Raw genomic sequence first — 18381 nt, 5'->3', positions numbered from 1 at the left:
AAATTTGAGCTTCCTTCGTCATATAGGTCTAACATGTCAGGAGGTTGTTTATGAAGTGCACATGTTGATTAATATAGTTCCTCTCTTCTAAATCTTTGCAATAGCATTTAACTGTAGACGTTTTCTGACACCGGCGTTAGCAATTCCTTTCCGTTCTCTGAAACCCCAAAACGATAAATTTTTCTGCTTTAAATCTGATGACCTTAACTATCACTTCTGATCAACATTAAATACTTCATGAACCCATACATGGAACTCCAAATGTGCAGTGTTCCTGCACTGACCAGTGTTACGTGGCTTTATGCTTAATTACAGACTTACTATTTTATCAGTTGATTTGTTTTCACCACGTAACGCCCGCTGTTTACGTCCTTCTTCGTTGGTGAGCGATGTATCACTTTTCGATCTGACACTGCAACTTTTCCTTTCCTGTATCTTTACTACTTTTTATCTATATAAATGAGGAATTATTGGTTTTGCCGTTTAACAACTTTTTAATGACTGTGGAAGTATTACACGCATCGGGTCCCACCATACGTTTTACATGAACCTTTGAAGACTCCATCGATTTGTTTACAAAGAGAAAGCAGACTATCTCTTCTTTTGACGTTGTCCAACAACGACCTAGGAAACTCGAAGCCCTCGCGGCCCAGGCTCTTCCATGGCTCGCGGTAGTTTGCAGCATTCGTTTTATTCCTTGCCCACTTGCCGCTACGTCGAGCGTTCGTGGTGATCGTTGGTCAACGTCTTCCACATTATCTGCAACATAAATAAACTTTCTTCCCGCAGTATTTCTGAAAACCCAAAAACAAACTTAAAGAACATAATAATAATAATAACTGTTCTTACAATTATTTGTTTAAGTCTTGGTTGATTTAATGAGGGGTGGGACAGGCCTAAGCCTTGTGACACCACAACTGCTACAGAGCATACATTGCAAGGTATTCACACAGTTTATCGCATAGACTTACCATAAGGAATGAAACAAGAACTGTAATACACTTTACACCACAGACGCTCTCTCTGGCTTGACGAAAACATCCAAACATTGACCAAAAGTTGCACAAATAATTGACTTTGAAAGGAAAAGAAACGAGGTATGAAGCATTTATAAATTCATCGAATGTAGTGAGGTGGTTTAATTTCATCACAGTCTATAAAATTAATTTCGGGCCATACTCAACTCTTGCCGGTTAATGTAATATAATACCCGCGTACTAATCACGGCGTCTGTCTCCATTGCTTTTGAGTGTGAATGGAAATTGTAGAAATTTTCTGTGGAGCAACATTTAATAATAAAGCGTTTTAAATCATCAAAAGCGATGAGCGGTAGCTGGCGCTTTCGATGAAGAACGGGAGAGCGCAGCGCCACTGCTGTCGCCACGGCCGCTGCCGGTAGCCAGCAAATGGATCCCGGAGCTTTGCAGCATACGACGGATCCAGAGGAGGACAGTCTGCAGGAAATCTGCCGCAAAATAGTTACTGGATAACATTTTGATATCAGTGTGTCAGAAAGCGAAATAGATTGAGTCTGCGCTACCATTACATTCATGTCTTCAGCATTCAGACAGAAGAGGCTATAAAAATATTTTGCGCCAACTGCTGTCGATCCACTGACATGATGAACAGAAACAACGCACGCTACCGCTAGACCACAGGCGTAACCAGCCTATGGTTTCTCTATCATGGGATAAGTTTCCCTCTAGGAAGTGCCGCAGTCTACAGTGTTGCCAGATTGTGCAGATAACCGGACTTAGAGAATAAGCAAGTTGGCCAGTTTATTTGTCCCATGTCACGATCGGCGCGGACTTAGCCTCTGAAGTGGCCCTCCGCCGGTCGAGTTTTATGTCAAAGAGTGTACATGTGATCTCACAAAGGAAAATTTCAATGTCTGATTTTATATATAAATAAACATGTGAATTGCACAGATTTTTCACTAATCTGTTTCTGTGCCAACATCTACACTAGCATGCTGAAGACCAACATTGCAGCCTGAGTTTATCTACATCAAAATTGCTAAAAAGTGCAGCATCAACAAAGCAACCCCTCCACCCCCCCTGGTCCCCTGTCTAAGCTTAAGCTCCCAACTGAACCTAGCTGCCCTACCCCCACCACCTCATCCCTGTATGCTCCCACAAGCAGCACTTTACAGTCCCCAATCCTAACCTGCTACCCCTTTCCCTGCCCCTCCCCACCCCAGCCTTCTCTCACCCCTGCCACCCAGATAGCTTCCCCCATCATGCACAGCTGCTCTCAGTCTGGTCTCAGTAACCAGAGACAGTGGTCATGTGTGTGCAAGTTGTGTGTGTCCATGTCCAGAAGAAGGCCTGTTGGGCAAAAGCTTCCTTGCTTAGCTATCTTTTGGTTATGCCTGCCTGTGACTCAACATCTACACCTGAAAAAGAAAGGCCCATAAACATTACTCTGGGGTACATCACAAAAAGGGGACTCTTGTTGCAACTGGACCACCTTGTGAGGATTTGCTGACCCCAAATGAGCACATTATGTGTGTCCACATTTCCATTTAGGTGAAATGTCAATCCATTATGTAAGGGAACATGATCCAGAAAATCTTCATCATCATGTAGCAATATTTCATTTTCGAAGTTTCTAATGGAAGAGACAGGAAATAGTGCATGCACATGTGCATAGGTATACAAACATAAACTGCTTGAGGTGCTCTTTCATTCGATGTATTATTTGTAACTGTACATTGAATGTAATAAATGTTACAAAACCTTAAAACCTTGATATTTATTTTGAAACATATGGTATAATAAATGTAAATGTTCCACATTTTAACCCTTTAACTGATCTGTTTGAATCCCTTGAATTCACAACGGTTTGGTGCCCAGTGTGGGGAAATTTCATTTGTGATGGGCATGTCAAATTTTGGAATTCACTGCTGAATAGACTAAATTTTCACATTACAAAGGATTTTGGAAAAATATAGAAAAACATAAAAAACTGGGTTAGTTTTCATAGATTTGAGTATCTGTTATTTAAAATATTACAAGAAATATATAAAGATAATAAATACATGTCAGAAAAAAATCGGTAATATACTTTCACACAAAATTAGGACAAGCAAAATCATGTTACAGAGCTGTCCCATGTCAGTAGTGCTATTCAAAGCAAATATTCATATTAGTCTCACAAATGTAGGGATTGTAGATGGCACATATTTGCACCATGTATTATTTGCTGATGACTAAGTCTTCAAGAAGAGAGGGATGTGGATTATATAGGGTTATTCTAAACGACGGACCCATTTTCAAAACTTCATATTTATTGAATAGTGTCATATGAATGGAGGGGACAAAATAATAGTAAATGATTAATAATTGCTGCTTGAATAATTAAAAAGAAAATTGATTGGAAAGAATGACTGAAAGAAATCTGAAGATAATTTATAAATTGTACACATACCACGGGTGAATTTTAATTGGTACTAATATTAACAGACCTTCAATGGCAATACATTTAAGATCAGTACTCAGATTTTCAGTTACATACTGCTTCACATTAGTTCCACTGCGCGTAGTGCTGATTACGACAATGCAGATACTGCACTAGGTTGCTGCAGAATCCTTGAACTTAATCTCAATTCGAATACAATTTTTTTTTAAGACATAGCTGCTTACATCCATGAATCAGCACAGTTTTAGAAAGCATTGCTCAAGCGAAACTCGGCTTGCCCTTTTCTTACTGCAAGCTATGGATGAAGGCCAACAGGCAGATACCGTATTTCTAGATTTCCAGAATGCATTTGACATAGTGTCCCATCACAAGCTTTTAACAAAGGTATGAGCATGTGGAATAAGTTCATAGATATGTGTCTCAAAAAGTTCTTAAATAATAGAAGACAGTATGTTGCTTAACAGCAAGCGTTGATCAGAGACAAGGGTATCATCAGCAGTGCCCCAGGTAAAAGTGATAGGACCACTGTTCTCTATATACATAAATGATTTATATCTAAAAACAAAGATGATGAGACTTACCAAACAAAAGCGCTGGCAGGTCGATAGACACACAAACAAACACAAACATACACACAAAATTCTAGCTTTCGCAACCAACGGTTGCTTCGTCAGGAAAGAGGGAAGGAGAGGGAAAGACGAAAGGCTGTGGGTTTTAAGGGAGAGGGTAAGGAGTCATTCCAATCCCGGGAGCGGAAAGACTTACCTCCGCTAATTTCAAGTTGCCGCCGCTCATACCTCACCTGTCTTTCAACAACATCTTTGCCTCTTTACTTCCGCCTCGACTGACATCTCTGCCCAAACTCTTTGCCTTTACAAATGTCTGCTTGTGTCTGTGTATGTGCGGATGGGTGTGTGTGTGTGTGTGTGTGTGTGTGTGTGTGTGTGTGTGTGTGTGTGTGTGTGTGTGTGAGTGTATACCCGTCCTTTTTTCCCCCTAAGGTAAGTCTTTCCGCTCCCGGGATTGGAATGACTCCTTATCCTCTCCCTTAAAACCCACATCCTTTCGTCTTTCCCTCTCCTTCCCTCTTTCCTGACGAAGCAACCGTTGGTTGCGAAAGCTAGAATTTTTTGTGTATGTTTGTGTTTGTTTGTGTGTCTATCGACCTCCCAGCGTTTTTGTTTGGTAAGTCTCATCATCTTTGTTTTTAGATATATTTTTCCCATGTGGAATGTTTCCCTCTATTATATACATAAATGATTTGGCAGAAAGGGTGGGCAGCAATCCACAGTTGTTTGCTGATGATGCAGTGGTGACTGTAAGGTGTCGAAGTTGAGTGACTGTAGGAAGATACAAAACAACTCTGACAAAATTTCCAGTTGGTGTGATGAATGGCAGCTAACCCTAAATGTGGAAAAATAAAGTTATCACTGATGAGAAGGAAAAAAAAATAATTATCTTAATATTTGGATAAAACATCGGAAGTGTACTGCTTGACACAGTCATGTCTTTTGAATATCTGGGTGTAATGCTGCAAAGCGATATGAAATTTAACGAGCATTTGAGGACTGCGCTAGGGAAGGCAACTTGTCAACTTCGGGTTATTGGGAGAATTTTGGAGAAGTGTGGTTTACCTGTAAAGGGGACCACATACAGGACACTAGTACACATACAACAGGATACTAGTACAACCTATTCTTCAGTATTGCTAAACTGTTTGTTATCCGTAAGAGGTTGGATTGAAGGAGGACATTGAAGCAATTCAGAGGTGGGCTGAGATTTTTTACTCATAGGTTCAAACAACACAATCCCTGTAGGGAAGGCAATGTTCTTTTTGAGGAACACTATTTACAAAATTTAGAGAACCGGCATTTCAAGCTGTCTGCAGAACAATTCTGTAGTCTCCAACACATTGTATAAGGGCCACAAAGGTAAGATTTGAGAACTTAGGGCTCATACAGAGCCATATAGACAGTCTTTTTTATCTTGTTCTATTTGTGAGTGGACTGGGAAAGGAAATTACTAGCAGCAGTATGGGGTGCCCTCTGCAACACACCAGAAGGTAGATTGCGGTATTTGATTTGGAAGTAGATACTTTGAACAGTTATCAGAAAAATGATGAGGCAGCATCAATGAAAATTTCAGGGGTGATAAAGCTTTCCCAAAATAGGAAAAGTCAGCAGAAGAGCCTGTCACTAGCCTTCTCCACTCACACAAAAGGAACTCTAGTAGCTTTTGTGTCAGTGAAGAAAGTCAAGTATTAGTGTTTAAGCATGGGGATAGTAATTTCTTTCAGCATTGCTGTTGATCCTCCTGCACTGACAGTAGTGTGCTATTACCAGTCCCTAATATGTTCACATGTCAATGTTATTGCAAAAATTTTTAAAGGTTTGAGAAAGATAGAATGAGGAAGCTGGTACCCCACTTGTCAGTCAGAGTCTTTTAATAAAGAGGAGGATATCCACCTTTTTTGAGCTCTGAAACTAGAATTTTTCCACTGGTACACTGTTATTCCTTGCCAGTATTATGAACTTAAAAATGTGTCAACAAAAATCTCTTATCTAATACATAACAAATCCTCCATTGCACAATTTTAAGAAACTGAATGAAGGATGGTCAGACATATACAAACTGAAGTAAACAAAGTTATGAGTTAAGAATTATAAAAAGAAGTTACAGCTGGATTACAAAGTCTCATCTCTCTACTTGATACTTTCTCTATCACAAAGGGGTTAACTTTATGTGGCCTCTGATGAAATATGAGAGACATCCAACTCTTTGAAAATGGAATTAACTACGTAACAGGCTAGAAGTAAAACATACATTATCCTTACCGAATAGGATCTCACAATGTTCTTTGTGGAAAAGCAAACTTGTTATGGCAACACTGGAAGGGCATTTGAGCCTGTGAGTGTAAAAAAGTGCACCATTTTGTGGATGTAGCAGATGAATGATACATCTAGTACCTCCTGCAGCCACAATGCTAATTTTCCCACTCCCTGAGCATTCAGGTGCAATCCAAGACCATGAGAGAGTATAAAAAATTTCCCTGTAATACAAACATTTTATTAAAACTAAAATTAAAATCATATATTCAACTGCAATACTATGACCTTTCTTAAACAAGTATCTACTATGATAAATTAACTAGTTATTCAAGCAGCCATCTTTTCTTAATCATAAATTAGAATATATGCAGTTTTAGCTAACATTCTTTACCTATTAATTTGTGACCACTCTCTATTAATATCATAAAATCAAATTCAAATTTTTACATGCCAGTATTACTTCTAATTACTAATTTACAAGAGCTATTTGTAATTACACAGTTTGCTTTCGTGTTAGCCTTACTTCACTTAATTTAGTAACTGGGAAATCAACACTACTCTAGTCACAAAATCATATAATTAGGTATATGTACAACACAACCAGTAGACTGAACACAACTTTACTCCACATAAGCATTAACAACTTGAACATAGTATTTAAGTAAAATCCAGCAGGAACCAATTGTGCACACAGAGAGAATTCAGGCCACTTTAAATAGACTTGAGCCCATGGCTCGCTCTCTCTCTCTCTCTCTCTCTCTCTCTCTCTCTCTCTCTCTCTCTCTCTCTCTCTCGCGCGCGCGCGCGCGCGCGCGCCCACACACACACACACACACACACACACACACACACACACACGTACGTCTGAGGCACCCTCTGCAGATGACATAGCACAGCCACATGCATGGCCTTTTTAAAGTATGTTCACGTGTCACTGCATTCCTCCTTTCTCATGGAGATCATGGAGTCTTCAGTTGTCCATGCTGTCCCCCTCTGCTGGACTCTGGCTAAGGTGGCATGCTAAAATGGAAGCATACAGTCTGAAATGCTTCAGGCACAGATGCATTCTGTAATCACTTTCCCGTGTCAAATCAATGAGCAACACCGGCAATGCAGGGGCTGTTTAACCTCAGGTATCGACTGGTGATGGTGCTCGTGGTGCTGATGATACTGGTATCAGGAGTTGCTCAGGAATGGGTGACAGAACCCCTGATAATAGTCTCGGAAGCAATAGAGGAACTGCTGGTTCGGCCACTGAGGAAAGATGCCTTTGCCTGCGCAGGAGTGGAGAACCAGGAGCAGCAGGTAATGTGATACCGATGTAGACTGGCTCGGTGATGGTGTGACAACAGGGGGTGCCCAGCCGCCCATGCGAAGGCAAAGCTTAGATCATGGTGCCTCAAGCAGAGGCTGTCCTCTGTGTGGATATCACAGTGATACCGCCCCTGGCATCTGGTGCTGACAGCTGCAATCTATTTAGGACAACGTCTGAAACAGATAGCCACACCCGGCCGAAAGAAGCACAGCATCTGCATGAACTGACATCCAGATGGAGGACACAGGGGTGTAGCAGTGTCCTCAGCTGGTACCTGTGGGGTGGCTCTGCCAGCCTCTTCTTGCTGAAAGGCATGAAACAGTACGAGGAGAGAAACTGATATAACACAACTTCGGATGAAGAGTTGGGAACACATTTTTTCATCTGAGTTTTGAATGTCTGCACCAGGCATTCCGTCTCACCGTTAGGTTGTCGACAGAATGGTGGGGCGAAGATTTGATGGATACCAGGAGAATCACAAAGTGCCACAACTCTTGCAATGAAAATTGTGGAACATAATCTGACACTAATGTTGTGGGCAAGCCTTTGAGTGAAAAAATTTTGCACAAGGCTGTGATGGGTGGAGGGTGAAGCTTTGACAATGCCAGCCACTCGTGCTGGCGAAATGTCAGAAAAATCATTAGATGAATGTCGGCCGAAGAACCCGAGACAGAAGCCAATAGGCAGTTTGTCAACATACCATATGTTTAGCTCTTTCAGTTTTAGCACCAAGGGAATGATACTGAAGAGATTGTCAGCGTAGACTTTGTGGTTCTTTCCGTGAATGTCATGACACAGATGGAGCAAATAATCTCCTGCTGCCCCACATTCAGATATATTACTGCGTCCTCCTCCAGCACCTTGAAACAGTTCAGAGCAACACACATAACCAGACACACCTGCACTCACTCATTTTGTAGTCCCATTTCTTGGGCCTTTTGGGAAGGTACTGCTTCAATGATGATCTCCCTTTTAACGGAATCAGGACCTCATCAACACTGGGAAATTCTTCAGCTTCAAGAGCCTTGTGATAGTTGTCATGCAAGGCTTCCAAAATTGGTCATAATCTGATAGCTTTGTCAGTATTGTACGGAGGAATTGTAGAAACATCTTTGAAACAGTGTGGTTCTTCATATCTTCTGCAAGACATAGCATCAGCAATCAAGTTCATGCGCAAGCCAGTTTCCTCAGACCAATACTGACATACTCTCGGATATCTGAAGTATGTCATTACGTGTGTTATTCCAAAATATATCTTCAGTTCAGAAACAGAAGTAGAGAAATATTCTTTTCTGTTCTCATGTGCATATAAGCTGGTCTGCTCAACTATTTCAGCAATGAGTTTCTCTGGAAATAGCTTCATAAAGAAATCAAGGGGACTTTCTCCAGCAATGCACACTTTTGTGGCACAATAACTAAATTGCCCAATTCACTGAACCAAATCGCATTCCTTTAGGACGTTAAGTTGATATTCCTGGTTCTGAAGGATCTCTTCGAATTCCACTTTCAACCTCAGTATGATTTGTTGCACTTGTTTCATTGTTGGCAATATTTTCATTGTCAGTGACACTTGTTTCGGAGGATATATTACAAGTATCAATGATGAGGTCCACTTCAAATGATGGGTCGTCGTCAGAGTCATCACTCCAACCCAAATCTTCATCTGAGACAGCTTCCAAAATTTGTAGAATTTCTGCATCACTGATAATCTGGCAAAAGTTCTTACTTCATTCTTTATTTGAAAGAATTCTACGTCCTCTAATATCTTGGCTGATGAATGTAGCCTGTCTGTCATCCTAAAGGAATAATATAGATTTACTCACTTTTTGGAAAGTAACTATAAAATCGGGTATGCATATAAAACTAATTTTCTGATGTTTGGCTACAGCCACTATCTACATCTGTATAATCAAAACTGACTACGTGACCGAGTGCTACATACAGTAAAATAGGTACTATAAAACAACAGAGGAGAAGAAAGTCAATATTCTGTATGTACTGAAGACAGTAGTGTAAGGTCATCTTGACTGATAAAGTTCTCAAACGAAGACACAAGTAATTTTTTATGACAAAATATTTATACAATTCAGGTATGTGCAAAAAGTGTCATATGGCTATACCAAGAATGGGGTGACAAATCTAAGGTTCCCGCACGCCAAACACCTATACTGCCATCTAGGAGACATTCTTGCAACTATTATTAGTCCTCACATGAGGTACCAGTGCTTTTACGGTCACCTCAGATGTCAAAGATGACAGAAATGAGCTGAAATTTAAGTGTCCTCATTTGAGGATGTGACGCATGAAAGGGTTAAGCTATCTTTTATGAAATAATGGTAATTAAGAATTTATATTTGCAGTGCAAAATGGATTTTTGTGCGTTATATGCAATTAGGAATAAGACGATGAGAATTTTTCATAAAAATGAAAATTAGAGGTGTGTTAATTAGCATACATTTGATTAATTGTATATTGGCCAGGAACTGACCCATGATCTGTACGTGGGCAGATGAGCATTCTACTACCCAACCACGATGCTTGTAAAAAAGAAGAAGAAGAAGAAGAGAAAGAGAGAGACATTTTAAGAGTTGCATCAAATTGCTTTGGCTGATCTATATTTGAGTTCTGGACTTCACATATCATAAAGATAAAAAAATTACAAAAATCCAATTGCTGTGTAGTCTGATTCTCATAAAAAAAGAGTAAATAATTAAAAAAAGAATTAAATAAAGACAAAAACAATTTGCTGGTTACTTCCAAACACATTTCACTTATCAAAAGAGTAAGAGCGAAAATAAATCTAACATTATCCGTGATAATACAGTAATCACTAAACGCTTACAATATCAACTAATATACCTTCCAGCTATGTGCCCCACCAATATCCTCTAGAAAAATGTATTCAGTAGTGCTTACCTTGGATCTTCAGCATAGTATTTACTTTTGACAAAACCGCTATTAACATCTATAAAACATATGCTATTTCCTCCACAAGTAGCAATCACATCTGTTGTCTGTTCAGGATGTCTTACATCTGATTCAAATGCACAATGCCACACCTAAAACAAAGAAAATAATCAATTCTTAGAGATAAGGACAGGTCAGACAAGAAGACTGACTTCTTTTTATGTCAACTGTGTCTTCGGTTTTCGCAGATGACTTTTTGCCAACAGCTATAGTTCAGCAATCAGAGAGAGAGAGAGAGAGAGAGAGAGAGAGAGAGAGAGAGAGAGAGAGAGAAGGAGGTCAACAGCAGAAAAGAGCTACCAAACTTCTATGTGAAAGTGAAATACAATCAGGGGAATTATAAAAAGTATTGGGGGACCCGTACTGCAGGTCTTGCTCTGGGAAATTTTCTAAATTTTAGATGACAAGTTTTTTAAACATTTTAGAGTCATATGATCACATTAGAATGCTGAAAACTGGACTTGCAAAAACTCGACACTTCAGGAAACTTGACAAGCCTGACATTTTTTGGCTTTGAAGTGTGTCGGACTAAGACTCGAACTCGGGACCTTTGCCTTTCGCGGGCAAGTGCTCTACCAACTGAGCTATCCAAGCACGACTCTCGACCCATCCTCACAGCTTCAGTTTTGCCAATACCTCGTATCCTACCTTCCAAACTTCACAGAAGCTCTTCTGCAAACCTTGCAGAACTAGCACTCCTGGAAGAAATGATATTGCAGAGACATGGCTTAGCCACAGACTGGGGGATGTTTCCAGAATGAGATTTTCACTCTGCAGTGGAGTTGCACTGATATGAAACTTCCTGGAAGATTAAAACTGTGTGCCGGACCGAGACCAGCTCGGGACCCGAGTTTTAATCTGCCAGAAAGTTTCATATCAGCGCACACTCCGTTGCAGAGTGAAAATTTCATTCTTAAAATATTGCTGTCGCACAGTAATATCACTTTGATTAATAAGTGAAATAGCTTATTTGAGCTTACTCTGAATAAGGCTCAGGGTTCATTAAATAAAAACAATATCTCAAAGTTAATGCTTTAATATAGTTAATAAAGTTAATACAGTATGCCTAATATTTTCAGTCAAAAAGTATGAAAATAGTGGGTTTTAATTGAGTCTTACACCCTAAAATTATTTAAGTATTTGAAAATAACTAATACAGTACTGTTGTTGTTGTTGTGGTCTTCAGTCCTGAGACTGGTTTGATGCAGCTCTCCATGCTACTCTATCCTGTGCAAGCTTTTTCATCTCCCAGTACCTACTGCAACCTACATCCTTTTGAATCTGCTTAGTGTATTCATCTCTTGGTCTTCCTCTACGATTTTTACCCTCCACGCTGCCCTCCAATACTAAATTGGTGATCCCTTGATGCCTCAGAACATGTCCTACCAACCGATCCCTTCTTCTGGTCAAGTTGTGCCACAAACTTCTCCCCTCCCCAATCCTATTCAATACCTCCTCATTAGTTATGTGATCTACCCATCTAATCTTCAGCATTCTTCTGTAACACCACATTTCGAAAGCTTCTATTCTCTTCTTGTCCAAACTATTTATCGTCCATGTTTCACTTCCATACATGGCTACACTCCATACGAATACTTTCAGAAATGACTTCCTGACACTTAAATCAATACTGGATGTTAACAAATTTCTCTTCTTCAGAAACGCTTTCCTTGCCATTGCCAGCCTACATTTTATATCCTCTCTACTTCGACCATCATCAGTTATTTTGCTCCCCAAATAGCAAAACTCCTTTACTACTTTAAGTGCCTCATTTCCTAATCTAATTCCCTCAGCATCACCCGACTTAATTAGACTACATTCCATTATCCTTGTTTTGCTTTTGTTGATGTTCATCTTATATCCTCCTTTCAAGACACTGTCCATTCCATTCAACTGCTCTTCCAAGTCCTTTGCTGTCTCTGACAGAATTACAATGTCATCGGCGAACCTCAAAGTTTTTATTTCTTCTCCATGAATTTTAATACCTACCCCGAATTTTTCTTTTGTTTCCTTTACTGCTTGCTCAATATACAGATTGAACAACATCGGGGAGAGGCTACAACCCTGTCTCACTCCCTTCACAACCACTGCTTCCCTTTCATGTCCCTCGACTCTTATAACTGCCATCTGGTTTCTGTACAAATTGTAAATAGCCTTTCGCTCCCTGTATTTTACCCCTGCCACCTTTAGAATTTGAAAGAGAGTATTCCAGTCAACATTGTCAAAAGCTTTCTCTAAGTCTACAAATGCTAGAAACGTAGGTTTGCCTTTCCTTAATCTTTCTTCTAAGATAAGTCGTAAGGTCAGTATTGCCTCACGTGTTCCAGTGTTTCTACGGAATCCAAACTGATCTTCCCCGAGGTTGGCTTCTACTAGTTTTTCCATTCGTCTGTAAAGAATTCGTGTTAGTATTTTGCAGCTGTGACTTATTAAGCTGATAGTTCGGTAATTTTCACATCTGTCAACACCTGCTTTCTTTGGGATTGTAATTATTATATTCTTCTTGAAGTCTGAGGGTATTTCGCCTGTTTCATACATCTTGCTCACCAGATGGTAGAGTTTTGTCATGACTGGCCTTGTTTCGACTCAGGTCTTTCAGTGCTCTGTCAAACTCTTCACGCAGTATCGTATCTCCCATTTCATCTTCATCTACATCCTCTTCCTTTTCCATAATATTGTCCTCAAGTACATCACCCTTGTATAGACCCTCTATATACTCCTTCCACCTTTCTGCTTTCCCTTCTTTGCTTAGAACTGGGTTTCCATCTGAGCTCTTGATATTCATACAAGTCGTTCTCTTATCTCCAAAGGTCTCTTTAATTTTCCTGTAGGTGGTATCTATCTTACCCCTAGTGAGATAAGCCTCTACATCCTTACATTTGTCCTCTAGCCATCCCTGCTTAGCCATTTTGCACTTCCTGCCGATCTCATTTTTGAGACGTTTGTATTCCTTTTTGCCTGTTTCACTTACTGCATTTTTATATTTTCTCCTTGCATCAATTAAATTCAATATTTCTTCTGTTACCCAAGGATTTCTACTAGCCCTCGTCTTTTTACCTACTTGATCCTCTGCTGCCTTCACTACTTCATCCCTCAAAGCTACCCATTCTTCTTCTACTGTATTTATTTCCCCCATTCCTGTCAATTGCTCCCTTATGCTCTCCCTGAATCTCTGTACGACCTCTGGTTCTTATAGTTTATCCAGGTCCCATCTCCTTAAATTCCCACCTTTCTGCAGTTTCTTCAGTTTTAATCTACAGGTCATAACCAATAGATTGTGGTCAGAGTCCACATCTGCCCCAAGAAACGTTTTACAATTTAAAACCTGGTTCCGAAATCTCTGTCTTACCATTATATAATCTATCTGATACCTTTTAGTATCTCCAGGGTTCTTCCATGTATACAACCTTCTTTCATGATTCTTAAACCAAGTGTTAGTTATGATTATGTTGTGCTCTGTGCAAAATTCTACCAGGCGGCTTCCTCTTTCATTTCTGTCCCCCAATCCATATTCACCTACTATGTTTCCCTCTCTCCCTTTTCCTACACTCGAATTCCAGTCACCCATGACTATTAAATTTTCGTCTCCCTTCACAATCTGAATAATTTCTTTTATTTCATCATACATTTCTTCAATTTCTTCGTCATTTGCAGAGCTAGTTGGCATATAAACTTGTACTACTGTAGTAGGTGTGGGCTTCGTGTCTATCTTGGCCACAATAATGCGTTCACTATGCTGTTTGTAGTAGCTTACCCGCATTCCTATTTTCCTATTCATTATTAAACCTACTCCTGCATTACCCCTATTTGACTTTGTGTTTATAACCCTGTAGTCACCTGACCAGAAGTCTTGTTCCTCCTGCCACCGAACTTCACTAATTCCCACTATATCTAACTTCAACCTATCCATTTCCCTTTTTAAATTTTCTAACCTACCTGCCCGATTAAGGGATCTGACATTCCACGCTCCGATCCGTAGAACGCCAGTTTTCTTTCTCCTGATAACGACATCCTCTTGAGTAGTCCCCGCCCGGAGATCCGAATGGGGGACTATTTTACCTCCGGAATATTTTACCCAAGAGGACACCATCATCATGTAATCATACAGTAAAGCTGCATGCCCTCGGGAAAAATTACGGCTGTAGTTTCCCCTTGCTTTCAGCCGTTCGTAGTACCAGCACAGCAAGGCCGTTTTGGTTATTGTTACAAGGCCAGATCAGTCTATCATCCAGACTGTCGCCCTTGCAACTACTGAAAAGGCTGCTGCCCCTCTTCAGGAACCACACGTTTGTCTGGCCTCTCAACAGATACCCCTCCGTTGTGGTTGCACCTACGGTACGGCTATCTGTATCGCTGAGGCACGCAAGCCTCCCCACCAACGGCAAGGTCCATAGTTCATGGGGGGAATACAGTACTAATATATCTAAAAACAAAGATGATGTGACTTACCAAACGAAAGCGCTGGCACGTCGATAGACACACAAACAAACACAAACATACACACAAAATACTAGCTTTCGCAACCAACAGTTGCTTCGTCAGGAAAGAGGGAAGGAGAGGGAAAGACGAAAGGATTTGGGTTTTAAGGGAGAGGGTAAGGAGTCATTCCAATCCCGGGAGCGGAAAGACTTACCTTAGGGGGAAAAAAGGACCGGTATACACTCGCGCGCGCGCCCACACACACACACACACACACACACACACACACACACACACATACACACACATGCAGACATATATCAATGTATATGCCAATATACCAATGTATATGTCTGCTTGTGTCTGTATATGTGTGGATGGATATGTGTGTGTGTGCGAGTGTATACCCGTCCTTTTTCCCCCTAAGGTAAGTCTTTCCGCTCCCGCGATTGGAATGACTCCTTACCCTCTCCCTTAAAACCCAAATCCTTTCGTCTTTCCCTCTCCTTCCCTCTTTCCTGACGAAGCAACCGTTGGTTGCGAAAGCTAGTATTTTGTGTGTATGTTTGTGTGCCTATCGACGTGCCAGCGCTTTCGTTTGGTAAGTCACATCATCTTTGTTTTTAGATATATTTTTCCCATGTGGAATGTTTCCCTCTATTAATTAATACAGTACTAAACTAGTACTAATTTTTCGAAACAGAAAATTTAACATTATGTGTGTAGTTTAATTCTCTATTATATAAAGATTTTCAATATTGCTCTAAATGCCATTATTAGGGCTAGAGTGTCTTTAGAAAGGAGCAAATGTCGACCTTCGGACTGTATTACTGAATACGAAGTCATCGATGACTGGTAGGATATCCAATTCATCCAAAACATCTTGCTCATTGTGTGACAAGCTCGCCCATATTTTATGTAAGTGGCCAGTCAATAACAATTTCCTGTGACATTCTTGTTGCTATGTTTCCCCTTTCCTTAGGTTTTACTTTCCTATGTAGCATTTTCCTTCTTTCTTTGAGTGTGTGCTTTAGTTTTCTTAGTTCTGTCCTCATTCGTTCCTTTTAATGTGTGTCAGGGCGCTGATGACCTCGATGTTGAGCTCCCACAAGCCCCAACACACCACCACCATCTCGGTGCACATGAAGAACAGCCAAGTTGTTCAATTGCTTCCTTCCCATTGTTGATCGGAGATACGACTTCAGATGTCTAAGGGCGCTAAATTGGAGAAGCTTAATGCACTTCACTATTTCACACAATCTCTCTCCAACTGCAAACTCTTGTGTAATGTACTTCCTTACATCACACATGTTTTTTAAGACAGTTGTTTTTATTAGTGATATCAGCTAACAGTCAAGTGTATGCAGTCTCTCAACGTCTAGGTCATTTTTGAAAAACTCAGTTGATTTTTCCAAATTTGTTTCACCTCTGTTTACTAAAAGCAAGCACTCTTATTCAACTGCAACGACCTGTGTGAGTCCAGTTGAAGCAAACCGATCAGTAATGCAAGATTGCACTGTTTCAAAAACTTCAACATAAATAGCTTTGTAGTATTCCTTTGGGGTTTTGAAAGTGTGCGGTGAGCTGGCTTTGTTGTTTTCATACTTCTTTGGTATACTCCGATTCTGAGGAAGCGAAGGATAATCAACTTGTGAAGGTTTTTCTTTTAAATACAATTCCCAAAAGTGTTCAAAATTATCATGCCTTCACTTAATATACAAATCAAGCTCTCACATTTTTTCCATATCAGCAACACTTAGATGAGGGCATTGAATTTTTACATTGACATCCTCTACTGGGTTCATTGCATGGCAATAAAGACGTAACAAGAAATAAGACTTAAATTGTAACATTGACTCAAGGTAGCCCGCACATTTGTAACCTGCCTCTGTTTTGTCCTCTGCAGAAAATGTTTCAAAAAACTCTAGAAGTTCTTCAAAGTTTTTCAATATTCTCAAGATACCAGAAACTCGCATAGTCCACCAAGTCAGGCAAAGGGGTCGTTGGCACTCTCACAGGGTACGCTTCTGGAAAGTCTCATCCTTTTGTTGGATTCCCTTACGGTGTTTATTAAGTCCTTGGCTAAAGCCATAATATCCCTCGCAGATGTAAGATGGCGGAGACTGTCTACAACTGCCAAGTCTAAACTGGGAGCAGTGCAGTGCACATATCGTGCTTTTGGTTGTATATACAAAACTAACTTTTTTAGTTCTTTGAACTTACCTCTCATATTCGAGGCACCATCATAGCACTGTCCTCTTAAGTTATCCACTGACAAATCAAGACTAGCAAAAACGTCTTAAAATATTAAACATAGTTTGTGATTCAGTGTTGGGGGTCTCATATAAGCCAATGAAGACTTCGTTGATGATTAAGGAATCATCAACAGTACGAATACAAAATGACACTGTTTGTGAATCGAAGAATCGCATGTTTCATCAACCACAATAGAAAAATGTTCAGTCTTCTTGATTGAAGCCAATAATTTTCCCAACAGACTTTCCTTGTAGATAAATGATCTCGTTTTGAATATCGTGGGACATCCATTTATACTTCTAACGCCCTAACCAATCATTAAACTCAGGTATGTCATTCTTTTCAGAAGGATGTAGGTTGCAGTAGGTACTGGGAGATGAAAAAGCTTGCACAGGATAGAGTAGCATGGAGAGCTGCATCAAACCAGTCTCAGGACTGAAGACCACAACAACAACAACATGTCATTCTTTCAGAGTTCCAACAAAATTTGAGTTTACATCTTCGTTCCCTCCAATTGCTAGTCCTTGTCAGAAGAGATAATTGTCTCAAGAGCTAAACGGCCTTTCTTCATATCACTGTTTAACTGTTTATTCAATTGGGAGGCCACACTTCGGTTAGTGATAGAATTTAGTTTCAGAACACCTTATTTATGCGTAAACGTGTTTTCATGAAGTTGGAATTTTTCCAAAGCCTTTTTCCAGTTAGAAAACCCTATGGAAATAAATGCATCTTCGTTTTTTTTTTTAAGAAAATTGTAATAGACTTTTAGCATCTGCCTCTTTACAGGTTTTGCAAAAAACTTTTTCGGTAGATGCTTCATATTCTAGCCATTTATATTTGATCAACTAAGACTTCTGAAATGATCTTCCTTACCAGATTGTCCAGGTTTCGACTGAACGGTTCTCACCTGAAGACGACGAAGCAATTGACAACACAATAATTGTTGGAGGTCGACTTGCAGTATCATCAACTTCAAAGCACGCCTTTTTGGTGACAAATTTATACATTCCAAACTTAATTCGTAATACACTAAGAGACTAAAGTAAACGAATAAAATATAGTCATATAAAATAGTCCACTAGACACTAAAGTCAGAACACTAAACATGTCCGCAGCAAGCACTGAACAAAACTATCCATACTGAGTGACTGAAACAGCAGGGTGGCTTTATATAGC

At 40.0% G+C, this 18381-nt stretch overlaps 1 protein-coding gene across 1 annotated transcript in view; it reads right to left on the bottom strand.

Moving 5' to 3' along the window:
• LOC124795342 (leucine-rich repeat and WD repeat-containing protein 1-like) overlaps positions 1-18381 on the bottom strand; it is a 153859-nt gene that overhangs the window by 116553 nt on the left and 18925 nt on the right. Inside the window, exons 2-3 of the mRNA XM_047259329.1 lie at positions 10480-10622; positions 6255-6469 (exon numbers count right to left, since the gene is read on the bottom strand). Of these exons, the coding sequence (XP_047115285.1) occupies positions 6255-6469; positions 10480-10622 (358 nt within the window). The remainder of the gene's footprint in view (positions 1-6254; positions 6470-10479; positions 10623-18381) is intronic.

Source organism: Schistocerca piceifrons, chromosome 4 (genome assembly GCF_021461385.2).
Source record: "Schistocerca piceifrons isolate TAMUIC-IGC-003096 chromosome 4, iqSchPice1.1, whole genome shotgun sequence".
In the NCBI taxonomy this organism is placed as follows: domain Eukaryota; kingdom Metazoa; phylum Arthropoda; class Insecta; order Orthoptera; family Acrididae; genus Schistocerca; species Schistocerca piceifrons.
The sequence above is the reverse complement of the archived record's forward strand: the minus strand, read 5'-3'. Positions and strand labels throughout refer to the sequence as shown.